At 36.9% G+C, this 27,499-nt stretch overlaps 2 protein-coding genes and 2 long non-coding RNA genes across 23 annotated transcripts in view; 1 reads left to right on the plus strand and 3 right to left on the minus strand.

Annotated features, from left to right (window-relative positions):
* The first annotated feature begins 1,278 nt into the window (after positions 1–1,278).
* hnrnph1 (heterogeneous nuclear ribonucleoprotein H1) lies at positions 1,279–24,685 on the plus strand. Of its 11 annotated transcripts, none has more exons than XR_015506675.1 (11): positions 1,279–1,467; positions 1,874–1,971; positions 2,058–2,213; positions 3,302–3,445; positions 5,590–5,728; positions 12,815–12,993; positions 15,539–15,642; positions 15,739–16,908; positions 16,964–17,926; positions 18,011–18,109; positions 24,098–24,685. XR_015506675.1 is itself a non-coding variant. In XM_087280330.1 (11 exons), the coding sequence occupies exons 2-11, from the start codon at positions 1,887–1,889 to the stop codon at positions 24,178–24,180; spliced, it is 1,209 nt and encodes a 402-aa protein (XP_087136456.1). In that variant the 5' UTR covers positions 1,279–1,467; positions 1,874–1,886; the 3' UTR covers positions 24,181–24,685. The 11 variants fall into 11 exon arrangements, 10 of the variants coding, with proteins under 10 accessions (XP_087136456.1, XP_087136457.1, XP_087136458.1 ...); XM_087280330.1 differs by having other exon boundaries at positions 15,739–15,874; positions 17,843–17,926; XM_087280331.1 differs by having other exon boundaries at positions 15,739–15,874; positions 17,843–17,920; positions 18,011–18,241.
* LOC147833844 (uncharacterized) lies at positions 5,588–8,721 on the minus strand. Its single transcript, XR_015507216.1, has 2 exons — positions 6,629–8,721; positions 5,588–6,430 (listed from the first exon to the last, which is right to left on the minus strand). It is a non-coding gene; the product is annotated as an uncharacterized LOC147833844 (long non-coding RNA).
* Positions 21,150–22,257, minus strand: LOC147833845 (uncharacterized). The gene is made up of 3 exons (XR_015507237.1): positions 21,886–22,257; positions 21,566–21,743; positions 21,150–21,363 (listed from the first exon to the last, which is right to left on the minus strand). It is a non-coding gene; the product is annotated as an uncharacterized LOC147833845 (long non-coding RNA).
* rufy1 (RUN and FYVE domain containing 1) overlaps positions 24,641–27,499 on the minus strand; it is a 30,478-nt gene continuing 27,619 nt past the window's right edge. Inside the window, exons 17-19 of one of the 10 annotated variants that reach the window (XR_015507063.1) lie at positions 27,231–27,454; positions 26,112–27,060; positions 24,641–26,029 (exon numbers count right to left, since the gene is read on the minus strand). Coding sequence is in view for 1 of the 10 variants with exons in the window: in XM_087281104.1 (XP_087137230.1) it covers positions 27,314–27,454 (141 nt within the window). In the remaining 9 variants the exon portion in view is untranslated. Of the gene's footprint in view, positions 27,455–27,499 lie in introns of all 10 variants that reach the window. The other 9 variants (XR_015507059.1, XR_015507060.1, XR_015507062.1 and 6 more) reach the window with 9 other exon arrangements.

Raw genomic sequence — 27,499 nt, forward strand, 5'->3', positions numbered from 1 at the left:
AAAGAAAATGAATGAATAACATAATCAATGCCAAAAACATGCTGCATTTATGGCACATAAAATTGCTTATTATCATTTAAAGTCATGATAATGAAATAATGTGAACTATTAAGTCGTATTTATGAGTTTTTTCCTCATCGTTTTAACCTAACAATCTTTTTCATATATTTAAATGGACTTATATCACATATATTTTTAGCATTTTTTAATTATTAGTGATCAAAGTTGACCATTTTAGTCGTTTTTATGAATTTGAAAGCATTTTGTAGCAGTACAAGTCAAAAGGCTGTGCATCACTAACAATTTTTTTTTCATAATTTCAATTTAATCATCTTTTTATTTTTCTAAACTTACCTTATATTACACATTTTTAGCATTAGCATGTTATTTACTGATGAAAGTTGACTCTTTTTGTCATTTTTAATGCATTTTTAAGCATTTTGTCCCAGTAGAAATTAAAAGGCTGTGATTCTTTAACAAATTTTTTCTCATAATTTAAATTTAATCATCTTTTTATATAGTTTTAAATTGACTATATATTACATATTTTAGCTTCTTCATTACTAGTGATTAAAGTTGACTCTGTTTTGTCATTTAAATTCATTTTAAAGCATTTTGTAGAAGCAAAACAGGTATAAAAAATATAATCATATCATAATTATGACTTTTTTAATGATGATATTTCAAAGCATTATATTTAGGCTATATCAAAAGTATCAAAACATTATAAGCAAGAAATTAGCTTCCATTAAAGTTGGATTTAAAAACAAAATACTTCAAATGGCTGTGAAGGGGCTTAACCTTCAGAAAAATGTTGTCTGTTGACCTCAAAGCTAATTTTACATGACCTATTTACTGCTGTAGTTGTTTATTTCTGTTTATTTTACTGCTAAGCTACCGAACACTTGGCTATACAGTTTAAACACTGTGATTTCACCTCTTTTTAGCAATTCAATGTATACTCTTCAAAAAGAAAAGAGAAACTATTGATCTATTTGTTTAAACTCTTGGCATTATATTGATATTAAAAATAAAGAATATAAATAATCAACACAGTAATACAGCTGTTTACGCTTGTAAAAGATTTGTTTTGAACTAAATTTGTGGAAAGAGTAACATCATTTATTTATTGGTTTGGTGCATAAATACAGAAATGTATAGTATGGCGGTTTCATGTAGGCTACTAAAATAATATAGCACACTAAATTTAGTTGTGTGTGTCATATAGATTTAGAGTGCTGCAGTTTCACATCCCAAACAGCAGGTGTCGACAAACGCAACTTTTAGTTCCCCAATCCAGTAAACAGCGACGATTATCGTGTGTGAGCACTGTTCAGCCTTTCGTTTTTATTATTATTTTACACATTACAGACACACACGAGAAATACTGTAGTGAATCACCTCATTAGAACATCACCTGGCATTGATTGAAGTGACGAAGCGTCTTTGAGGGGGGTTTAATACAAGGTAAGGGGGCTCAGCTAGCTCGCTAAGCTAACAATCTCGTTTCCACAGTTATGCAAAATAGCCGCTATTTATTATGTAAATGTGATTATTTACTGTCAACTATGTATGTAATGCATAATGGGATTATCTTGTGTGTTCGTTTTGACTGAATAGGGAATGTTTACATACATGGTTGATTGGTTTAGCATTTAAACAGTAGTTTCTTCTTTTATAATGGAGATACTAGATATTTTTGACTTGACATTTCGGTTCATGTTTTGTTTTTGGGTGTATATATTGAATAGTTCACCAAATGCAGTGATAGTGTTTTAATATAAACACAATAAGTGTCTGCATAAAGCTAACATAAAAGCAAGTTTAGTACTGTATTATAAATTGATTTATTGTGTGTTTTGTGTTTAAACAGGGTTGCTTCCAGCATGGCGGATGGAGAAGGTTTTGTGGTGAGAGTCAGAGGTTTACCTTGGTCCTGCTCTGTTGATGAAGTTCAGAGGTTTTTCTCAGGTAAAAAATAAAATAAAATAAATAAAAGTAAATTCCCATGTTTTGCTCTTATTCCCTGCGTGTTTAACTTTCTATCTGCATTTCAGAGTGCAAAATTGCAAGCAATGGGACAAGCATACACTTCACATACACACGGGAAGGTCGTCCAAGTGGAGAGGCATTTGTCGAGTTTGAATCGGAGGAAGATCTCAAAATTGCAGTGAAGAAAGATCGTGAAACCATGGGGCACCGTTACGTAGAAGGTGGGCAAATGTATTTCCTTGGCACTTACTGCTTGGGATGGATCGGTATAACATTCTGATGGTATGAAAACCTTGGATAAAAGTTTTTATGGTATTGTGATTACCGCTTTAAAATAAGTTATTTTAAATGTCAGGGTTATAAACAACAGCTTTCCCTCCCCCATTTAACACAAAATGTTTTTTTTTTAGGAAAAAAATATTATTTTGGAGCAGTAAACATTTTAGGCTAAATAATTAAAACAAATCATAAGCTGTGTCTCATTTGAGAGGCTGCATCCTATGAAGGATGTATTCGAGGGGCACTCCGTCATCGCGGTACGACTAAGGCTGACTCATTTAAAAAGAAAAAAAAAAGGTCCCCCTTGACTTTCATAGTGGGAAAATAATGCTATGGAGCTCAATAGGAGCTTTTGTGTTTAGCAGAAAAAAAGAAACACTCAAAGATTTTGAACCAGTGGAGGACGAGTAGATTTTTAAAATTGATCCATTTACAACACCAAATCAGAAAAAGTTGGTAAAGTATGAAAAACGCAAATAAAAAAGATTATTCAATGTGTTCTTTGTGATTTTTATTTTATTTTTTCAATATAAACACATTTCCAATTTTGCTTCTTGCAACACATTTCAAAAGAAGTTGATACAGTAAATCATTTACCACTTTGTAATGTTGTAATTCCTTTTCACAACACTTAAAACATGTTTAACAACTGAAGACAGAAAGTGATTAAGATGTAATTTTTTCAGATTCTTCATGCAAACAATCTTAAGGTGGGCAACAATATGGGGTCTTGGTGCATTTTGCGCTTCAAAATGTACCACACATTCTCTGTTCGAGACAGGTCAGGACTACAGACAGGCCAGTCAAGTACCTGGATCCTCATTGTAATGTGTGCAGAATGTGATTTTGCATTGTCTTGTTAAAATATGCAAGGGCAGAAATATTTTGTGTTCATACTGTCTGCAATGAAACACAAGTCAAAGTAAATCACTACTTTTTTATTTGGGTTTTCCATACTGTCCCAACTTTTTCTGATTTGGGGTTTTATTCGTTTGTGAAAAAATGCTGATTCATTCATGTGTGGTTTCAGTATTCAAATCCAATAGTGTTGAGATGGACTGGGTTCTGAAGCACACCGGTCCAAACTGTCCAGAGACAGGAGGTGACGGCCTGGTTAGGCTTCGAGGTTTGCCCTTTGGATGCAGCAAGGAGGAAATTGTCCAGTTTTTTGCAGGTATGCTCAATTGGAAGTTAAGCTTTCCTATTTACTCAAACATAAAAAATATGTCAACATGGAACCAGCATTTGCACTAAATGAGCTTTGAACAGGTTTAGTCATTTAATTAAAGTAGGATCAGTTTAAATAAGTGTTAAATCCACTAAATTGGACCACCCAGAATGACCAAGATGGGTCACATTTTTAGGGCCCTATGAAATCTGTTTAATTTGTTCCAAAAACTTAATTATAAAAATAAATTCAATACATTCGTTGTTTTCTCTTTTAATTTTCCTGAAATCTTTTTTTTTTCAATTTTTTTTGATGTTTTACATTAATTTTAGAGATCAAAAAGCTTGACTTATCAATTGAAAATATCAAATGTATCATTTTACAAGGACAGTTAAACACTCATCGGCCACTTTATTAGGTACAACTGTCCAACTGCTCTCTAACGCAAATTTGTAATCAGCCAATCACATGGCAGCAACTCAATGCATTAAGACATGTAGACATTGTCAAGACGATCTGCTGCAGTTCAAACCGAGCATCAGAATGGGAAAGAAAGGTGATTTAAGTGACTTTGAACATGGCATGGTTGTTGGTGCCAGACAAGCTGGTCTGAGAATTACAGAAACTGCTGATCTACTGGGATTTTCATGCACAACCATCTCTAGGGTTTACAGAGAATAGACAAAATAACCAGTAAGTGGCAGTTCTGTGGTGCAAATGTCTTGTTGATGTCAGAGGAGAATGGCCAGACTGGTTTGAGCTGATAGAAAAATAACAGTAACTCAAATAACCACTCGTTACAACCGAGGCCTGCAGAAGAGCATCACTGAACATACAACACGCACAAAAACCTTGGGGCGGATAGGCTATAGCAGCAGAAGACCACACTGGGTGCCACTCCTGTCAGCTAAGAATAGGAAACTAAGCCTACAACTGGCACAGACTCACCAAAATTGGACAATAGAAGATTGGAAAAATGTTGCCTGCTCTGGTGAGTCTCGATTCCATCTGCGACATTCACATTGTAGGCTAGGAATTTGACATGAACAACATGAAAGCATGGATTCATTCTACCTTGTATCCACGGTTCAGGCTGGTGGTGGTGGTGTAATGGTGTGAGGGACATTTTCTTGGCACATTTTGGATTCGCATCATGGATGTGCAGCCAACAAATCTGCAGCAACTGCGTGTTGCTATCATGTCAATATGGACCAAAATCTCTGAGGAATATTTTCAGTTCCTTGTTTAATCTATGTCACGAAGGATTAAGGCAATTCTGAAGGCAGAGGTGGTCCAACATTTTACTGGTAAGGTGTACCTAATAAAATGGCCAGTGAGTTTATTTCTAGAATTTAACAACCTTATCACATATTTTGGAACTCTATGAAATGCATTGCATTTGTTTTAATTATTAGAAGATAATTGGTCTGATTATACCTTTGAAATTTGTCATAAATTTATATATATATAATTAATTCAATATTTGATTAATAAGTGATTAAATATAAATGTATCATTACCTAAAGAATAACCTGGTTCTTTAAATAGTAAGTTTCTGTCTCAGTTATTTACAGTAAAATCGAAATTTTTATTTGAAAAAGTTGTAAAGATATCGACGTTTGTACACAATGTGTACTTAATGTAATGAGTTTCTCCCATAACAAGTAAAATGCTTGTCAGGCGGTATTCAGATGTTCAGTATAGAGATGTACATTTATTAATCTTCTAGAACCACAAGAACAGGAGACGTTTTTAAATTTTAGTACATTTTCAAATCTGTTTTCTGCACTTTTTGTAACAGAAATCATGGGGCCCTACTTTTTTAAATAATAAAAAAATATATAAAATTTGATCAGCCATTTCACTGTATTTGTCATAAAAAACAGAAGAATTTAGCTATTTTTGGGACTTAATAAACACAGATGAGTGAGCTGAGACACTCACAGTAGCCATTTGATTAAAATGTCCCTGTTTTATTTGTCATGCTATCTGTAATTTGTTCCAGCAAAGCTTCAAGTGCATTGGTATGTTTATGTAGTAGCTTTTCTCAGCTGAAATTAAGACAAACCCATAGAGTAATATAAAGTCTTTTTAAATGGGCTTGTGACTTAATTTGTCCCCCACTGGGGTTATCTGTCCTTGGGTTGAAGGGTTGGAAATCGTGCCAAATGGGATAACATTGCCGGTGGACTTCCAGGGGAGGAGTACGGGGGAGGCCTTCGTGCAGTTTGCTTCACAGGATATAGCCGAAAAGGCTCTAAAGAAACACAAGGAAAGAATAGGGCACAGGTGGGGATGGCTGGTTGGTTGCCTGGATACGTTGCTTTTCTTATGGTGTTCACCACACTAAATCATCCACTGCAGAAATAGCAAGACATTACCACCGACCATTCGATGGCAGACCAATAGCCTCAAAGATTATCTATTATTAGTGCTGAGTGAGCTGCGCTGTAAAAGTTTAGAGAGGGTAAAACATGGTAGATATGTGAACCTGGACACATTTGAGACAGTTTAGTGGAGTTTTCACTCTTTTAAATGTCATTTTATTTGATGATATAATCAGGGCTTGATATTAACTTTTTTCTGTGGCTAGTCATTTTCCAAAGTTACTAGCTCAGGGGTGCCCAAACTCGGTCCTGGAGGGTCATTATCCTGCAGATTTGAGCTCAACACACCTGCATAGATATTTCTAGAAAGCCTAGTAAGAGCTTGATTAGCTAGCCCAGGGGTTTCTGATTAGAGTTGGAACTAAACTTTACAGGACGCCGGCTGGCACCTCTGTACTAGCCAATTGGGTATTTTCACTAAATTATATTTTGTATACTTAAATTTGACTTTTGCATGCTAAAAGTACTTGATTTAAAGACATTTTATTTGATTTAGGTCATAAAAGAAGAAAAATGACCCCCCAAAATTTGATATGCATAGTCCTAAAATAAACAAAATACCCATTGTTGTCCTCGGACATCTTTGATTAACTTTTTTTTAAAACTATGTCAAATGTGTCAGCACAATAGCCTAGTGGTTAGCGTGCCGACATATGGTGCAATAGCACGTCAGGGCGTCGCAAGCTCGAATCCCGGCTCGACGACATTTCCCTACCCTACCCCCTCTCTCTCTCCCACTTCGCATCCTGTCTCACTACTGTCCTATCTAATAAAGGCAAAAAATAAATCTTAAAAAAAAAACTATGTCAAATGTTGACTACTAGAAAACAATATCACTTGAAGTTCAAACTAAAGTGTTTTAATTAATTTTTTATTGTTGACTATGTTTACGTATTTAAACGTGTTGTAGTTTAAACTAAAAACAATCATAATTGTTATTTATAAGGCCACATGTCTTTAAATAATCTAAAATGCATAGTTTAAACCAGTGGTCACCAAACTTGTTCCTGGAGGGCCGGTGTCCTACAGATTTTATCTCCAACCCTAATCAAACACACCTGAACAAGCTAATCAAGGTCTTACAAGGTATACTTGAAACATCCAGGCAGGTGCGTTGAGGCAAGATGGAGCCAAACCCTGCAGGGACACCGGCCCTCCAGGACCAGGATTGGTGACCCCTTGTTTAAACAAACAGGAGTATAATAAAATAGACTGTCATAAACATTATTATATTGTATTATGGCTAACACTTTAAAATAAGGTTTATTAGTTAATGCATTTACTGACATAAACAAATCATGAACAACACATGTACAGCATTTATTAATCATAATTGAACATTTACTAATGCATTATTAACATCAAAGTCCATGCTTGTTAACATTAGTTAATGCACCATGAGTTAACATGAACTAACAATGAACAACTGTATTTTCATTAACTAACGTTAAATAACATGAACAAATACAGTGGTAAATGTATTTTTCATTGTTTGTTCATGTTAGTAAATGCATTAATTAACATTAACCAATGAACCTTATTGTAAAGTGTGACCGTATTATGTTAATGTAAAATACACATGTTAAACAGAAGTATATATAGGCTGTCAAATTACTAGATTTATCATTTATTCATTTTCTTTTCGGCTTAGTCCCTTTATTAATCTGGTGTTGCCACAACGGAATGAACCGCCAACTTATCCAGCACTTTTTTTTACACAGTGGATCCCTTCCAGCTGCAACCCATCACTGGGAAACATCCACACACACATACACTATGGACAATTTAGCCTACCCAATTCACCTGTACCACATGTCTTTGGATTGTGGGGGAAACCGGAGCACCTGGAGGAAACCCACGCGAACGCAGGTAGAACATGCAAACTCCACACAGAAACGCCAACTGACTCAGCTGAGGCTCGAACCAGTGACCTTCTTGCTGTGAGGCGACAGCACTACCTACTGCGTTGCCTAGGTTTATAATAATTTACTTTTTTATTTATGATCATTGTCATCATGACAAACATTATTAGTATATAAATGTTATTATATTATTTAAAACATTATAAGCTTACAATATGCGTTACTTAGTCAAAACCAGCATGATTTCGAAATAGTGCAAAATGTAGGCTACTGCAGTAGGCTATATGACAAATAAAAACACAATTCTGTTGAGAAAGAGTATACTTTATTATACTTGAACTGAAAACTCATCTGATATCAACGATCTTAAAGATAAACATACGCGCGCTCATAAATATACATCGCGCTTGGCTTGAGCGAGTTGTTCTAAAACGCGGCTGGCTTAACCGCAATGCAACATGCAGTTGGAATAAAGCCAACAAAACAACTTTGCTGAAAAACAAAACAAAAGATTACAACACACCGGCATACAGTTAATTCATTACAGACCATATTTTCTATTTTAAAATTTATAGTTAAAATAGACGATGAGTGGGCCACGCTGCTCCCACCCACCGTAGGCTGATTTATACTTCTGCGTTGAGTGATCGCCATGAGGCACGGTGCATGCCTTGCGCGTTTGTTATACATTTATACTTCACCGTGGTGTTTGTGTTGCTCTGCAATGCGTCCGAAACGCTGGCTGGCAGTAGGTTATGTTAGTTTCTTTGTGGGAGTTTTGTTTTTTCTGAACGCTATCTAAATGTACAAGTAGCTAAAATTCGCTCATTCAGGGGCGGGAACCGGCGAACATGCAACAACTTTAATCATAAGGTAAACACAAAACAAAAGTTTCCATCTAACTTGGAGTTATTTTAGGGTGTTATGCTGGCTTCACACCAAACGCAGAGCACCGCGGTCGAGGTACTCACTTTAGTTTAGCAAACTCTTGTAACGCATATGCGCTGCATTTTCCCACAATGCAAACAAATTATTAAAACGTGCTGCATTTTCTCACAACGCAAACAATTTACAAAAACTTGCTGCATTTTCTCATAATACAATGAAAATGTTTCAACGAGACCCTAAAACGTGGCGTTTTCGTATAAACGTTTTCGTGTTTGTCTTGTGAGAAAATGCAGCATGTTTAAAAAAAAAAAAAGCTGCACGTGTGCTGTCAAACGGCTGAGGAACTTTTCTCAATTTGCTGGCGTTTTTGTAATTGCATGTTTTTTTTTTAATTGCAGCACGTTAAGCTCTCTCAGCCACCGTATAATGCACTTTAATTAATGATTCAGTGAATAACTCCTTAAGAAAAGGACTTGCAGCTAGCTACTGGTGGTTTTAGTGTTAATCAGGGTGGGTCATTTATATGGAAACACCTTAATAAAATGGGAATGGTTGGTGATATTAACATACTGATTGTGGGACATTAGTATATGTGAGGGGGTAAATTTTTCAAGATGGGTGGTGACCATGGTAGCCATTTTGAAGTCGGCCATCTTGGATCCAACTTTTGTTTTTTCAATAGGAAGAGGGTGATTTGACACATCAAACTTATTGGGAATTTCACAAGAAAAATAATGGTGTGCTTGGTTTTAAAGTAACTTTATTCTTTCATGAGTTATTTAAAAGTTTCTGACCACTTATAAAACGTGTTCAATGTGCTGCCCATTGTGTTGGATTGTCAATAGCCGCATTTCCACTATCAGGCCAGTGCGAGCCAGGGCTTATATCGGGCCAGGCCGGGCCAATCGCCCGGGAGGTTGAGCAGTGAGGCTGAAATCATGTCGCGTTTCCACTGTGGGGCTAGTAGCTTGCAGCGCGTCAGCAAACCCCGCCCCCAGAACATCCCCCGAATCGAACGTCACTCAAACCGCCCACTTCAGCGAGAATCATGCAGATAAAGCACATCACATCACATCATCACGAAGCTATAAAATTAGGACAACCAAAACAAACAAATCACACGTTACTGTACAGCAGTACAACGCATGTCTATAAGCACATGCCTGTGTGTTTTCATTCATCATATTCATTTACTCGCCGACCGACTATTGGCATCGAAATCCAGTGGCCTTGCCACCAACGGAGGAACCCAGCGCAGGGAGCGCATACATCCATAATATAACACCACATATACCCTATAAAATTCTCCGTTAATAACTCGATATAAAATGTATTTTATAACATCCTCTAGACAGACGCTGTCCAACATTCATCCCAAATGCTCCGGAGAGAACTGAAACATGAGTTTTTTTCCCCTATAGGCTTTATTACTCTTCATAGGTGATTCCCTTTATTTAAAGATGTTGCTTATTATATCTTAAGTAAAGGAAAGTGTTCAGTGTTTTAGCACATAAGAGCAGCACGTAATAAAATATAGCCTATATTTCGTTGCGCTCAGCAGCTATGCACTAATAAAGCTCTTCATGTATTTAAAATTCCCTTTTTTAATTTTACCACAATATATTAAAACATACACACTTGTTTGAGGACACAGAACACATTTTGAACTTGCAGTTTTCCCCGTCAAAAAAGTGCTGCGCAGCTGCAGACAGAAAAAAAGGTCGCCTGTTTCTGCTTTCACTCACCCCGAAAATGCTCTGTTTGCATGATTTGATTAATTTCATCGTATCCAAATACTTTATAAATAATATTTAAAACATTCTCCGATGTTTATTTATTTATTTAATTATTTTTTAGAAAATATCTAAAATCTTTTTTTCAAAGAGGCTTTTGAAAAATGAAAGTTTAATAAAATTTGAAACAGTTGGATATAGTACCTAATTGTTATAGCTATAGCTTTTGTTAGTTTTATATTGGTTTATTTATTTAATGTGATTTTATTATATCTGATATTTGTAATTCTTTAAATTATTTCAATATAGGGCTATTTTATCTAGATATGACACTGTTGTTTTGAGCCTACAAAAGTGGACATGAAATTTGTAAAGTTTAATGCCTTTCTGTTGTATTCATATGTATTATCTCCGAAATAAATTAAAACAATAAAAAAAATAAAAGAAAAAAGCCACTCGCGGCATCAACAGAGCTATGAATGGAGCGCTCTTTTCCTCGGTCTCACACACATACACAGGCATCTAAACGCGCAAAATCACTTATTAAACTTGACAAAACCTCTTGAAAACCTTTACTGTCTGATGTGTCTTTAATATGGTGTAAAGATTATTATGCGTTATTGAAACATCAAAGAGACGCAGCAAAGAAAAGTCACTTATAAAAACTATCATTTTATGCAACAGCCTTACATTTAAAAGAGAAACATAAGGGCGATCATATACAAAAAAGACCCCAGCCTATAATTTGTTCCAGATGTTTTCTTTCTCTTATTTATTTGTTTGTTTATGTGTTTGGCGCATGTACTCGAGTGCGATCGGAAAACTGTGCCCGCCTCTCCTTTCACTCCGCCCCGAAGCCCCGGCTGGCCCTCTTTGGCCCAAGGTATTCGGCGGGCCGAAAAAGGCCGGCCGCTGGCCCCAAGAAAGCCCCACTTTGGCCCGATTAGGCCCCGGAAGTGACAGTGGAAACGCCACTGGCCTTGGCTCGCCCTGGCTCGCTCGCTTTAGGCGCGATAGTGGAAACGCGGCTATTGCAACCCTCTTCTCCCACTCTTGACACACTGATAGAAACACTGCAAGAGAAATGCCAGCACAGGCTTCCAGTATCCTTAGTTTCAGGTGCTGCACATCTTGTATTTTTACACCATAGACAATTGCCTTAAGATGACCTCAAAGATAAGTCTAAGGTGGTCAGATCGGCAGACTTTGGGGACCATTCAACTGACCTATGACGACCAATCCACTTTTCAGGAAACTGTTCATCTAGGAATGCTCAGACCTGACTCCCATAATGTGGTGGTGGACCATCTTGCTGTAAAAACTCAGGGAACGTGCCAGCTTCAGTGCATAAAGAGGGAAAGACATCGTCATGTAGCAATGTCAAATATCCAGTGGGCTTGAGGTTTTCATTGATGAGGAATGGCCTCACTATCTTTGTTGTCTATGGTGTGAAAATACAAGATGTCCAGCACCTGAAACGACGGATACTGGAAGCCTGTGCTGGCATTTCTCCTGCGGTGTTGCTATCAGTGTGTGAAAGGTGGGAGAAGAGGGTTGCATTGACAATCCAACACAATGGGCAGCACATTGAACACATTTTATAAGTGGTCAGAAAATTGTAAATAACTCCTGAAAGAATAAAGTGATGTTAAAACCAAGCACACCATTGTTTTTCTTGTGAAATTCCCAATAAGTTTGACGTGACCCTCTTTCTATTGAAAAAACAAAAGTTGGATCCAAGATGGCCGACTTCAAAATGGCCACCCTGGTCACCACCCAACTTGAAAATTTTGCCCTCTCGCATATACTAATGTGCCACAAACATGACATTAAAATCACCAACCATTCCCATTTTATTAAGGTGTATCCATATAAATGGCCCACCCTGTATTAATTTATCTACAACTGACCTAAGCACACTTACCAAAATGTTGTTTTATTGTTGTGATTAAAAAAGGCCTATCATATAGCCTTATCTTGAATACGCCAATATCTGAGCTTTTGAGATTGGCTTCAGCTCTCGCTCTATAATCGATCACATGGCCACTCAGCACTAACAGAAATGCCACAGGAATCTGTCATTTATACTATTTGAAGACTTCAGATCATGAGGACCCAGTTAAACAGGTAACACAAAGTAGGCCCTAGCAGTCTGAAGTACTTCGCTAGCAGACAACGAATGCGTGATGGTCCAGTAAACCAGACCACAGTAACAGATTTGCCTTTGGGTGACCATAAGAAAAGTTCTTTGCAATGAAGCGTTGAATGAAACTGAATATATAAGGGTTCTTTATTTCCTGTCTCTCTCTCTCTCTCTGTTTATTTTTGGGAAAACTGTTGCTAAATGGAGAGTCTTATTGTTAATTGCTGTCATCCCAAAAGTCATAAAGGGCATCTGTTCATTTAGAGCCGTTTTCAGACAGCCCTTATTTATGCTGCACGCAGAAATGCTATTGTCTCTTGCCAGTAGATCCTGGTGCTATTACTCTTGCTTTATGTCCACAGGTATATAGAGATCTTCAAGAGCAGCCGTGCGGAAGTACGCACACATTACGAACCCCAGCGAAAGGTCATGGGCATGCAGAGACCGAGCCCCTATGATAGGCCAGGGGGCGGCAGAGGATACAACAGCATGGGCAGAGGAGTCTCCTTTGAGAGAATGAGACGTGGCGGCTACGGTGGAGGTATTTTGGGCCATTATTAACATATAGCCTTAAATTATGGCAAAACAGAGCTAATTGATATTTCATCTAGAATTAGAGCTGTAATCGGGCCCTAAAAGGTAGGCCCAACAGAATTCGGCCCGAGCCCGACAAGTACATTTTGATTAACAGATTTTTATTTTTATTTTATGATTTGAAATCTTTATTGATTTTTCTTATTTTAAATAATGCAGATGAATATCAACTACAGAGCATTAACATAAAAGCAGAACAATACAACATTAATAAATACATTAAATAAATAACACCATATAAATTGCAAAAGTAAACCAAACCAGAACACACACAAGAAAAAAAAAGACATTAAAAACAGCAAAAGAAAAAGGGTGGGGTGGGTGCTAATATCTTAACCTTAATTATTATTTTGTCTCGTTACATGTTTGCTAACATTTTGGTTGCAGAAATTTCACCATTTTCTCCATTTCTCAAAATAAATTTCAATTCTTTCATGTAAACTATAGGAGAGTTTTTCATAAGCTGCAACTCGTCCTAACTCTGAGATCCACTCGAAGATCTGAGGTCTACTGGAGGATTTACAGTTTTTAACAATCCCCCGTCCGCCTAGCATGATACAGCTCTGTATCTACTGTGATTCAGTTTTATTCATGTGGCTCAGGGGACATGGGTCATCAGGTATATATAAGCTTGGGCAAAAGTCATACTGGGTCTGCAATATCTTTACAAGGTATTCATGCAAGTCTCTCCAAAAATAGATCGACAGCTATTTAAAAGCCCGAACCTGAGTCATTTATACATGTTTTAACATAACAAATGTAGGCTATAGGCCACTTAGAAGTCCTCTGTAACATCTTAACATCTCAGCACTCTGAATTGGCCTATGTACACACACTTAGCCTTTAAATTGACCAACACATCGATAAAAATAAGTATTTTCTAACAAATTACATTAAAATAAATTATAAATTATGACGGTTATTTGGCAATGATGAAAGTGGGATTTGTTTCTTAAGGTGACGGTGAGGCTGAATAATTAAAGAATAATGCCAACATTAGCCTGTATACTCCGACTACATTATGCATTTATGGTTTAATTAATATTTAGTTATAATTTAAAAATCCTTTACTCACCTTAGGCTACATGTTTTTGTAGAGGAACATTATTGAATCCACTGTTGATGGCTTTAGCACGGTCCTGCGTTCACTGCTGGTGCGGCCAGCAGCACTAAACACCCTTTCACTGCTGCTGCTGGCCAGGATGCATAGTACTGATCTAGCTAATTTACCATGTTTTGGGTAGGATTATTTGTTCACCTTTTTCCACAAGCCAAGAACATCCATTTCATTTGCCATGACAGCGGTTTCAATGTAGCGAGTGACCTCGTCATCTTCCCTGTCAGCTTGCTGTACATTTTTCCACCCTCAAAAGTCAGCATTTGTTTCACCTTTGGCCCGACCCCGTCTAAAATGATAGAAATTAAGCCCAAGCCTGTTGGGTTTCTTCAGGTTTGGGGCAAAGATCTTGAGCTCTACTTAGAATATTTCTTTGTTACACAAATGTTCAAAGGTTTATGATGGTAAAGTTTTTTCAGTACATTCAGATTTCCTCTTTTGTAATAGAAATTCTATAAAAAATATTTGCCTGTTTTTGTGGCAGTCAACACATTTTAAAGATTTAAATCAATTTGTTAGTCTTATCTATAAGTTAGTTTGCAACAAAACAGTGACAAAGTTCACCTTTAGAAGATAAAAACATTCAAAGCTCTGGGTTTGTCACTTTTTTTTGTCAACTAATTTTACTTGTTTCTTTTATTCTTGTTTATGAAAAGCACTTTGAATTGCCACTGTGTATGAAATGTGCTATTTAAATAAACTTGCCTTGCCTAAACTTGCCATGCCTTTTGGCAGAATGAATTTCAGACACGTTTCCAAAACTGCATAATTGTTTAATCGTACAACAAAGCAGAGAGTGCTTTGTTGATAACCAAGGCAATATTTGCTTACTACATACTACTAACTTATCACTAGTGGAGAGCGTTAATCACAAGCATACATTTACACGCCAATTAACATCGATGGGGGATTTCGAGACACCATCTTCTACATTCAGGACCCCTCTTTGGTAATAGAAAATCCATAAAACTTTAAATAAAAATAATGCCAAATTTAAACACTTATCCCTGAGTGCTCAAAACATTTGCTTGGATTTTTGTAGTATGTTGTGGCAAAAAACACATTTTAAAGACCAAGTTAAATAAATATGTTAGTCTTAAGTTTATCCATAAGTTGTCCATCAGTTCTTTCAACTTGTATAACTTTAAATTGTTGTACATTTACAGGGTATACAGCTATCTAATCCAAAGCTTTATGCACCATTCCAGACGGATGTCTATGCTAGGGCATAACAGTTGCATATTTGGGCTAACCTAAAGGTTGTTTTCCAAACCGGATGTGATTTCAAGTGGACTGTTAAAACATGAACAAAGAACTGACTTTGCTTTACTCTGTTTAAAGAGAGTGTGAATGATTGTTTTTTTTTGCCTCATAGATGGTCGTTATGGAGACAGCGGCTCTTCCTTTCAGAGCACAACGGGACACTGTGTGCACATGAGAGGCCTTCCTTACAGAGCCACTGAGACCGACATATACAATGTAAGTCCATATATATACAAAAACCATGCGATTGTGTTACCTCAAAGCATTTATTTGATCAATTTCCAAAGCTCTCTGTCTCCATGTTATCCCTAGTTCTTTTCTCCGCTGAACCCGGTGCGTGTGCATTTAGAGATTGGTCCTGATGGGAGAGTGACAGGAGAGGCCGATGTAGAATTTGCCACACATGAGGACGCGGTGGCTGCCATGTCCAAAGACAAAGCCAATATGCGTAAGTGTTTGCTATTTGAACAGATAGCAAAACTCATAGTTTGGTTCAGAATACGGTTTTCAGACAGTGACTACGCTTGCATGGAAATCAGTAATCGAAGTATTTACCTTAATCTGAATGAGACAACAATATGAATAAGTTGTTTACGTTATCCTTTATGAATGTTCCCATTTTACATGTTATAGCACATAGTTAGATTAACGTCATTACGTCAGCTTTTGACGCTAGTGTCCTCCGATGTTTCACATAACAACAGTTGGTGTTCATCATGGCACCATATGTGATTTTGGGTGTTTCGTTTTTAATTATGCGACAAGTTCAACAGCAATTACATTTTTCACACTATGTGTGCAAACAGATGATGGTGAATACAAATTCTCAGGCAACAAACCACCTTTTTCATTTCCTTCACTTACTTTTCATTCGTGCCCCTGTGATAAACTCAGAGGTACTTCTTGATTTCTTCCAGAATTCTCAGCAGTCAGCATAGTCATCATTTCCCGCTCACACTAGATATGTGCTCTCTTGCTTTAAGCCATTTACATTTGTTTGTCGTCAAATGTCTGACAACTGCAGTGTGTGCATCCTGTCGCAAAATGTAGCGAACAGTACTACAAAACGGTAATAGTTTAATTAAGTTATTTATGTGCCTGTACTCCACTTCAATAATGCAACTGAAATAGGAATATTCCACATATCTTAATTCGGTTTCTGTTTAGTGCGAATATTCATTCATTCATTCATTTTCTTGTCGGCTTAGTCCCTTTATTAATCCGGGGTCGCCACAGCAGAATGAACTGCCAACTTATCCAGCAGGTTTTTACGCAGCGGATGCCCTTCCAGCTGCAACCCATCTCTGGGAATAGTTCGATTATAACTAATTCAATTCACCGTATTTCTATAGCGCGTTCACAATGTAGATTGCCTTAACCTGTCACCTGTTTTCAATGACATATAAGGGCAGATTCATAGGGCTTTCCACTCACCCAATTAAATGTGTCTTCATATAGGTTTAGTAAATAAAAATCTTCATAGTAAGTAAGTAAAAGTAAGTAAAAGTAAGTAAAAGTAAGTAAGTAAGTAAGTAAGTAAGTAAGTAAGTAAGTAAGTAAGTAAGTAAGTAAGTAAGTACGTAAGTACGTAAGTAAGTAAGTAAGTAAGTAAAAGTCAATGGGGCAAAAACAGTCCCCAACATAACAAAAGTGTAGTAGATTTGCCAAGAGTGTATTGTTGGGTTTTTAAAAAAAAAATTCAAAGGATTTTCAAAAAATATGTGTCAAAATAAGATTTGTCACCAAAAATCATCCCATTTGCTGAAATGCATAGAAAAATTGTGGCCAAATGAATAACTAATTCAATTCACCGTTATTTCTATAGCGCGTTCACAATGTAGATTGCCTTAACCTGTCACCTGTTTTCAATGACATATAAGGGCAGATTCATAGGGCTTTCCACTCACCCAGTTAAATGCGTCTTCATATAGGTTTAGTAAATAAAAATCTTCATAGTAACTAAGTAAGTAACTAAGTAAGTAACTAAGTAAGTATGTATGTATGTATGTATGTATGTATATAAAAGTCAATAGGGCAAAAACAGTCCCCAACATAACGAAAGTGTAGTAGATTTGCCAAGAGTGTATTGTTTTTTTGTTTTTTTTTTTAATTCAAAGGATTTTCTAAAAATATGTGTTGATTTGTCACCAAAAATCATCCCATTTGCTGAAATGCATAGAAAAATTGTGGCCAAATGAAGACCCAAAATCACCTTACGCTGGATGAAAACATTCCCAACAACACACATGGCTTAAACCATTAAAGAAATGATCATTTTCAGGCTTAAAAAGACATATTAGGTCAGATCACATCACATCAGAGCTTCCATGATCCAACAAATGCAGACTGAACATGTAAAAACAATGGTGGATTATGATATGATGTTTTGAGCCTGACTGACAATACTCTGATGCAGAGCACCGTTATGTGGAGCTGTTCCTGAACTCCACAGCTGGAGGCGGAAGTGGAGGATATGGTGGTCAAATGATGGGCGGTATGGGTAAGACCTCTTCTCCAGCTCATCTTCAGACGTTGGTAACTCCAAACGAGATGCTAACAGAAATGCATTATTATCGTTCTGCAGGAAACCAGTCGTCATACGGACACAGCAGTCAGCAGATGGGCTCAGGCTATGGTGGCGGTTACGCTAACCAGAGTGGCATGGGGGGCTACAGTGACTACAGTGAGTGTCAGCTCTTCCGTAGCTCCGCTAGCCGCTTCCATGCCAAATCCTATCGGCCTTGGACCCCTAAGGGTAGCTGTTTGTAATGCCTGATTTAAAAGCCTTTCGTGTTGTCCTGTTGTAGCTGATCAGGTAAATACAAGAACAGTTCAACAGCACTTCAATATTAACATTACTTACATTGACTGTCTTTCTGTTTTGATGCTGTTTTTAATCTAATTATATTATACTGTCTAATTTTTAGTAACACAATTTAGTGATGGCTGCATGTAAAATGAGTGTGGGGATTGGTTAGCCAAAAGTAAACTTCATCATAGTCTAACAAACACCCTTTCAAAATAATACTTTGCAAACCAATTTGGTCATTTATTTCTTGCTCGATTGGTTTTCGATTAGAGTGATTTGATTATAGTTATGAATCTTTCAATAAAAATTTCAGTTTTATGAACATATATATACAAATGCTGGTAGGGCTGTGCGATATTGAAAAAATTTGACATTGCGTTTTTTTTTTTTTTTTTTCTCTCTCTCTGCGATATTGTAATATAAATGCAATTTTGATTGGTTGGTATGATTTTGTAGAGTGAAATATAAATATTTTTATGTAAATTATTATATGCATATAATAATCAAACTACTAGGGCTGTCAAAATTAGCATGTTAACGCACGTGATTAACTTTAAATATTTGCGAGTTGCAGTTTGTTTTTATTTCCTGATGCGGCTGATGAGTGTTCAGGGTTGGCGCGTCTATAGAGGCGACCTAGGCGGCCGCTTTGGGCAGCTGAATAGTGGGCAAACCCCCCGGTCCTCACTTTCACCCACCTTCTCCCTCACGGTTCTTACCTTCATCCGTGAACCGGTCACTTTCGGGTTCAGGGCGGCGTGATTGTCGTTTGGCCAGAGCGCCAGTTCAGTTTAACGTGCAGAGAAATTTGGATAGGACCAAGGATGCGCTTTTAGAAGGAAAGGTACAATATAAAACAATTAATGTCACATTACCAGGCTATCCAGCCTTTCCTCCAGAGTTTCATGCAATTTCCAATGTTACATTTTTAATCTTTAGACTTTAACTGCAGATCAGCTGTTCAATTTCATTCAGGATGTTTTCATTCAGTATGTTTTAATGGAATTTAACACCGCATGGCGAACGGAAAGAAAAACTTGCGCGTTTTGGGACTCACAAGATCCTTTAAGGTAGTCAAAAATCGCTGCTTACATGGTAGACTCTTAATCAGCATTATCTTAATCATAAAAGCAGAGTATTGGTGTCCATTTAAATGTACTGTAGTGAAAGTGGCAGATGAAGTCGCAAGCTGTCAAAGACAGCCCTATTCTCTGCCTTTAAGCTGCGTTCATGAGCCCTCAAATGTTCCTTTAAGTTTGACGTGTTTCCCCCTACACCCAACTTTTGAAAAGCGTCTGCTTCACGCTCCCATGTCAGAATCTTTGCAGAATACAGCCATTCTTTAGAACGCTTAGTTTAAGCAAATTTGAAGAACACGATTGTGCGTGTTGATGAATCTGGAGGGATCCCTCGCTCATCGGGTTCGCTGTACTGCGCGCATTGTCTGTGTGTGTGTAGTCTACTTAAAATCCAACATCATTTTGGTTTGTTATTGGCATTGATTGTTTTGAAATTCAGATGGCACTTAAATGCCTGTCTTTTTATTTCTGTAATAAATACAGCGTTTCGTGATTAATTATAAAAAAAGTGTGATTTAATTACGTTATTTTTTAATAATTTCACAACCCTAAAATAAACACAATGGAGCAAATATTAAAGTTAAAAGGGTAGACGGCAGGCCAGATAGACCGTCAGGCCACCGGGAAATGTCCCGATGCTCCCTATGGCCAGTCTGACTGGAGCAGATAGATTTGAACATGTCTACATGCCTAAATGCATTGAGTTGCTGCCATGTGACTGGTGGATTAGAAATTTGCCTTAACAAGCAGTTGGACAGGTGTACCTAATAAAGTGACCGGTGAGTGTATATACAAAATAATATCAATTAAATCACAGCTGAGATCAATAAAACAGAGATAAAACATTAAATAAGCAATGCTTTTAGGTGGAGTCTAACAGTATTGAGGTAAAATAACACTGTAGTCTTCATTGCCACATTAATTAAACACAAGTTTTCTTCCTCAAAGTGGCATACTTGGTCATTTCGTGTGTCGAAATAGTTTAAACTCAATTGAAATTGCTTGACTATTCCAGATTCGCACGCTGCGATATCAATGCTGAAATATATTGTGCAGCCCTACTACAAAATAATGTTTGATGACATTTTTGTGCATATTTAAGCATGCAAACTGTCAGCGCACTTGATAAAAACATCGCAATTGTGCAACAGTTAATCAACAACTTTCTGACACGTTTAAGATATAAAAAACGTTCAAAACAAGCCCATAAATCCTGCGTCTGGACATTGTGTACTCAAGACATACTAACCATAAAACAAAGAGCTACACAGGTGGTTTTCTAGGTGTGTTGTGTTCTTGAATCTTACACCATCTCCAGGACTTGGTGAATCAACAGAAAACTGTTTCAATTTCAAACAGAAAATCCATTTGTCTTCCCTGACAAATGCTTAAATCCTGTCAGAAATAAAGTGTAACGTCAGTGGCTTTGCTTTTATACTTAGTACTTAGGCTTCTACTTGAGTAACCATCCTGAGTTGATTCTTCAAACTTTGCAGAAGTCTTTTTAAACCCCCTAGTATCTGTAATCCTACCTGAGTAAAGAATGTGAATACGTTTCACACCAGTGATTTGCAGTCTGTAGATTATAGTGGGCCAGATAGAATGCTCAACATGTACTAGTACACTCCTTATAAATCTCTCATTTAGATGATTATTTTCTATAGGATGCTTTAAAATATATTTGTGCATGTACAGTAGATCAGTCAGTACTGAAGCTAAATCTGGAGCTAATCTAACAAAATAACTTACGATAACAGTCCAAAACTGAGTATGTCCATGTTTATATATAAAGGAAAAATTATAAAAAATAAAATAAAATAAATAAAGAGCCAAAATTCAATAGAAACAAAAATGTGTAATTTTGTATGATTTTTTTTCAGTACAATTGCACGGATTTACATGTATTATCTTTCTAGTTAAAAAAAAAAAAAATCATTTTACAGTATAAAAAACAACACAATTGACAAAAAGAATATTCAGCATTAAGTGTAGCATTAGAGTATAGAGTTACTGAAGTTTGTCCTGCGCGCTTGCGTTTTTTTTTAGTTACTTCTTTGGTTTGGTGCGTTAATCTGATCGTTACTATTATTCAAAAGAAGGTAATGATTCGCACTCAATTGCTTCGTACTGTTTTTATTTTTACTTTTTCTTACATTTTACGGGTGATAACAGACAAACAGACGTTTCGGCACAAAGCCCTCCTCAGTGTCTTCCAAAAAACAGTACAAAGCAATTGAGTGCGAATCATTACCTTCTTTTGAATAATAGCATTAGAGTATACAAATATAGAAACATGTACATCAACAAATCCAGTTTATGTTACTTATCTTTCTAGTTTTAAAGATGTTCTGTGACTAAAATATTATTTTAATAAATATATCGGTTTAATAAATTGTTTTTGTTTAAATCAGGGGTGTCCAAGCTCGGTCCTGGAGGGCCGGTGTCCTGCATATTATATTTTCAACCTAAATTAAACACACTTGAACCAGCTACTCAAGCTCTTTTTTAGTTATGCTACAAACTTCCAGGCAGGTGTGTTGAAGGAAGTTGGAGCTATACTATGCAGGACACCGGCCCTACAGGACAGAGTTTGGACACCCCTGGTTTAAATGCTCCAAAATGTATGACCTATATGCACTGAGAAATTGATAAAATGATTCATTTTCAAAATGGGGTGAACTCAGTTATGCTGCTGAGCACTGTATTTAGTTGCACTACTCAAGTGTTGTTATTGCAGGGTTCACTCTTGCAGGCACAACTTAAATATGAAATACTTCAACATATGACCTGACATCATTAGTGATGGTGAACCTCTGCCATGATGCCGAGTTGTTTTTCCCTCCATTTTAAGTACTGACACTTGAAAAATAGCGACATCTTCAGGATGAGAGCTGAAGTACAGATGACATCTGAATTTAAGCACTTGTATAAAAAGTTGATTCTAAAAAAAAAAAAAAAAAAAATCTATATTTTTAGTTAGGATGTTATTCAATTGTATTTTATTAATTCCTGAACATAGACACTTGGCATGTGCACATGAGAAAGATTATAGTCCAATATCTGCACTTTTTCCTCAAAATTATGAGCAGTAAAAACGTCTTTGTAGTCGTAAAATACATTTGTAGAAACCTTTTCATCTCCTGGCGCAGAGTGCCGGTCAACTCAGCTTTTTATTGTATTTGTTCTTGTACCGTCTGATCGTTTTTTTTCTCTGACTGTCAAAACAGTGGCCTGGTTCAGTGCGGACCAAAGAAGTAGTGCAAAAACTATTCAAAGTGCTCATGCGTTTTACACACGCTCACAAAAAGCAAGCAGCGCATGTACACATACAGTTGAAGTCAAAATTATTCGCCCTCCTATTAATTTTTTTTGGTTTGTTTTTCAAATATTTCCCAAACGATATTTAACAGAGCAAGGAAATTTTCACAGTATTTCCTATAATGTTTTCTTCTGCAGAAAGTCTTGTTTCTTTAATTTCGGCTAGAGTTGTGAATTTTTCAAAAACCATTTTAAGATCAATATTATTATCCCCCTTGAGCAATATTTTTCGATTATTTTTTCTTTTTTTTTTGCTGAACAAACCATCGTTATACAATAATTTGCCTAATTACCCTAATTAATCGGTTGTTGATGTATCTAGAACGGATACATTTGAGGCCGGAAGTTAACGCAAATTATTTCTATTATTTATTCAATTTCTCATTTGTTGTATTTTATTAACGTTTACCCCCACCCCAACCCTCACAGTACTGTAAAAATATTAATTATTGTTATACAGTGTCATAAAAAAAATGCTGCTTTATTAATGTGCATATCGCACTTCCGGCCGGCCGCATATCCGATCTAGACTTTACCTAATTAACCCAGTTAAACATTTAAATGTCACTTTGTGAAATTTATTTTTAAACTAATTTTGAGAGGATCACATGCTTAGGATTGAACACAGCTAGGCCTGCATTTGCCAATTCACGATTCTCCAATCAGACGATTCCTAAGTCTTCATAAATACCATACTACAGCCATCTTCACTTTAAAGAATCCCCCCCTTCCACCCCTACTCCTCCTAGTTTTCCTGGATGGGTGGCACTGTTGCCTCACAGCAAGAACATCACTGGTTCTTGTCCTTACCTACCCAGTTGACATTTCTGTGCGCAGTTTACATGTTCTCCCTGTGCTCGCATGGGTTTCCCCTGGGTCCCCCGGTTTTCTTCCCACCATCGTCAGTTAATTGACTAATCCAAATCAGCACCATAGACGTGCTACTAGTAAGTAGTTATCTCTTCATATCTCTTCATTGTGGGTTTTTTCAACCACGTTCTTGGAGGACCACCACCACTGCATGTTTTGGATGTCTCCCTTGTCTGTCACAACCATTACAGGTCTTTCAGTCTCAACTAAACAGCTGATGATCTGAATTAGGTGTGTTTGGCTAAGGAGACATGGAAAATATGCTGAGCTGGCGGTCCCCTTGGAACATGGTTGAGAAACACTGATATAGAGCATACTTTTCTAACAGTCCTGATATAAATTCAAATGTAGTTCCTACTTTATTATGGGACTTCAGACACTTCTGGCGTCCTAATCATTTTTAAAACGCTCTTCTTGGGTTGAAGATGATAGAGTAGTGTGTGTGGACGCAAGGTGTAACTAACAAAACTCTATCACTCAACAAAAAAATCCCTCCCTAGCGTAAATAACACTCAGTTGGAATGACAACAGAAGTGATTTGTTCCCGCTCCGAGAACTCCCTGGTCCTAAAGTGTGTATTTGTTCCTCCTGTCAGGTAATTCGGGCGGATTAGGCGGCAGTTACTACGGCGGAGGAAGTCGCGGATCCATGGGAATGAATGGTGGCTGGGGGATGTAGCGGCTCTATTTCAACATTGTGTCCTCTTTCATTGGTTTGTACTTTGTTCCCCGCTCCCGTTCAAGTTGTGTTCGGAGCACAAGAGTTTTCTGTTCCTTGTTGACATGTTATTTTGAAGTTTGTCATATTCTTAAACGTGACACCCCTACGAGACGTGCCTGTGAATGTTTTTACAGCATATTGATTTTAGTTTCCTCACCGGCCAATGTTATCAAAGCCTTCACAAGTTGACGTCTTCGCACATGGAGGTGATTGTAGCACATCATATCTATAAAATAGTTTGAGTGTTTATGTTCAGGAGGGAATGAAAAGACTTTTGTATTATTTCAAAGCATGATGGGAAGGGTTTTGTTAAGCTGCATGTTGCTTTCTGTTTTCTTTCCCCAATCTACTGTGATTTCAGTGTGGTCAACCAAGTTTACAAATGTCTGATTCCCTCATCTCTTCACAGAGTGATTAATACGTTTGCGGCAGTGTTTATTAAACCGTACACAATTCTATAAAATCTCCAGAAACTTCATTACAGCTTTATGAACAGGAGTGTACAACACGAGGATCTGTCATACAGTCTAAAATATACACTTTTTATACTCGGAGAGCCTTAAAAAGTTTTGTAAAAAAAAAAAAATATATATATATTTTTCTTTTTAGACTGATATAAGCAAAAACAAAACAAATGCTGACGAAAATACAATCCATTTGCTCTTTAGTCTTGCAAACTGTTAAAGTCCTTTATAGACTTTGTGATTGATTTAATTGTTAGTGTGAGGAATAAACATGGTGACTAACTTCATTAAGAATCCGTCCCGGTTGTTTTGAGCGGTGAGTTCTGCTAGTGATATTTCTGATAGACATGCACAGTGTCCATGTTAACAGCACAGACACTTCAAATGAGTGCGCTTGATTATAATTCAGTTACGCCAGGTCTTAAATAAAGACTAATCAATTTACAAAAACATTACAAATGGAGATGCAACTCCAGACCTAAAAGCTTGAAGGGTATCAAAAAAAAAAGCATTTATGCTTGGCGAACACCTGGAAGTCCTATGCGTGTTAGTTGGAGACTAGTTATAAATACATTCACACTGATGTTAATTTCAGATTCCTTCAAGCGTCCTCCTGTTGATATGATTTTGCAATAGACAAAGCTCTTAGCCAAAAGAAAGCCGGTGTATTAACACAAATAAACTAAAGGAACATTCCACTTTTTTTGGAGGGAAATGGGCACGCTTTACAATTCTTCAAGAGTTAAATTATTGAATTGGACTCTTTTTGAATCTAATAAGCCAATCTCTGGTATGGCAAGAGCACTTTTAGCTTAGCTTAGCACGAGTCATTGAATGAGATTAGACCATTAGCATCTCAAACAAAACCAAACATTTTTTTTTGATAATGTTTAAATCGTAACTCTTCTGTAGTTATATTGTGTATTAATATCAATTGAAAATAAAAGTTGCTATTTTCGAGATCGATATGGATAGGAACTATACTCATTGTGGCGTAATAATCAAAGAACTTGCCGTGTATTTGCCATACCATGACAGCAGGCGTAACAATATAACGTAGCCCCTAAAATGGTTTCTGCTAAGTATTTAGACAACAGTGCTGCGTAATATAGTTGTGTGATAGTGTGGTACGGCAGCAAAGGTCCTTGATTATTATTATGCCGGAATGACAGTATAGTTCCTATCCATATCAACCAAGAAAAGGTCAACTATGCATTTTCTGTTGATTTTAGTACACGATGTAACCACAGAAGAGTCAAGGTTTAAATAGGAAATTATCAAAACTCCTTAGTCATTTAAGAGCGACGCTAACGGTCTAATCAAATTCAATGGTTTATGCTAAGCTAAAAGTCCTCCGGTAATTGGCTGAATGGATTAAAAATTGTAAAACCCCACTTTTTTTACAATGATCATGATGTATGCTACGCTAAGCTAAAAATGCTTCTGCCAGACCTGGATATTTGGCTGAATGGATTCAAAAATTGTAAAACTCGACTGTTTAACAACACAAGAGGAGTTGTGAAATTAGCCTAAAAAAAAACAACAATAGTGGAATGTTCCTATAATACACAGGTGTCAAAGTTAGTTCCACTTTTTTGGCAGGGAAATGGACTCACTTCACTACTCTTCAAAAGTTTCACTGTTGAGTTTGACTATTTAAATCTATATAGCAAATCTCTGGTATGGCAAGAGCACTTTTAGCTTAGCTTAGCATAAGTTATTGAATGAGAAAAGACCATTAGCATCTCTCAAAAAAAAAAAAAAAATTCAAAGAGTTTTGATAATTTTCCTATATAAATCGTGACTCTTCTCTAGTTATATTGTGCACTAAGATCGATGGAAAATGAAAGATTTTCTAGGTCAATATGGATAGGAACTACACTTATTGTGGCGTAATAATCAAGGAACTTCATTGCCGTGCAATGATAGCAGGCACAACAATATTATGTAGCCCCTAAAACAGTTCCAGCTAAGTATTTACACAACAGTACTGCGTAATATAGTTGTGTGATAGTGTGGTACGGCAGAAAAGTTCCTTGATTATTATGCCGGAATGACAGTATAGTTCCTATCTCTATCAACCTAGAAAACATCTCACTTGCTGTTGGACTTAGTACATAATGTAACTACAGAGGAGTCAAGCTTTGAATAGGAAAATTATCAAAACTCTTTAATCATTTGAGAGAGATGCTAACGGTCTAATCAAATTTAATGGTTTATGCTAAGCTAAGCTAAAAGTCCTCCGGTAATTGGCTGAATGGATTAAAAATGGTAAAACCCCACTGTTTAACTCTGGAATGAGAATATTTCCAAATAAAAACAACAACAACAACAGTGGAATGTTCTTATAATACACAGGTGTCAAAGCCAGTTCCTGGAGGGCCACAGCTCTACAGTTTAGTTTAAACCCTAATCAAACACACCTGAGCAAACTAATTGATTCAGGCTTGTTTGAAACACGGTTGGAACTAAACAGTGTAGAGCTGCCGCCCTCCAGGAACTGGCTTTGACACCTGTGCTTTAATGCATACGTGTTAAAAACACAAAGATGGAGCGTTAATTAATGCAGTCGGCCTGTAGTTTCTCTCACACACACACAAACACACACGTGCTCATTCAGAGTGCTGTCAGGAGCCGGTGGAGCTGCGCTGGAGTAGAAGGGAATGGCAGACGTCACACACACGCACTGGTTTGGGGTACGAGGGCAGAGCGAGCTCATTACTGGAGCAGTTGCCGCAGTAAATGTCTCCGCAGTTCCTGCAATGATGCTTTAAACACAAACACAAAGAGGTGAGCTGCTGTCAAATGTTGGA

Source organism: Danio rerio, chromosome 14 (assembly GCF_052040795.2).
Source record: "Danio rerio strain M-AB ecotype USA chromosome 14, GRCz13ab, whole genome shotgun sequence".
Lineage (NCBI taxonomy): Eukaryota > Metazoa > Chordata > Actinopteri > Cypriniformes > Danionidae > Danio > Danio rerio.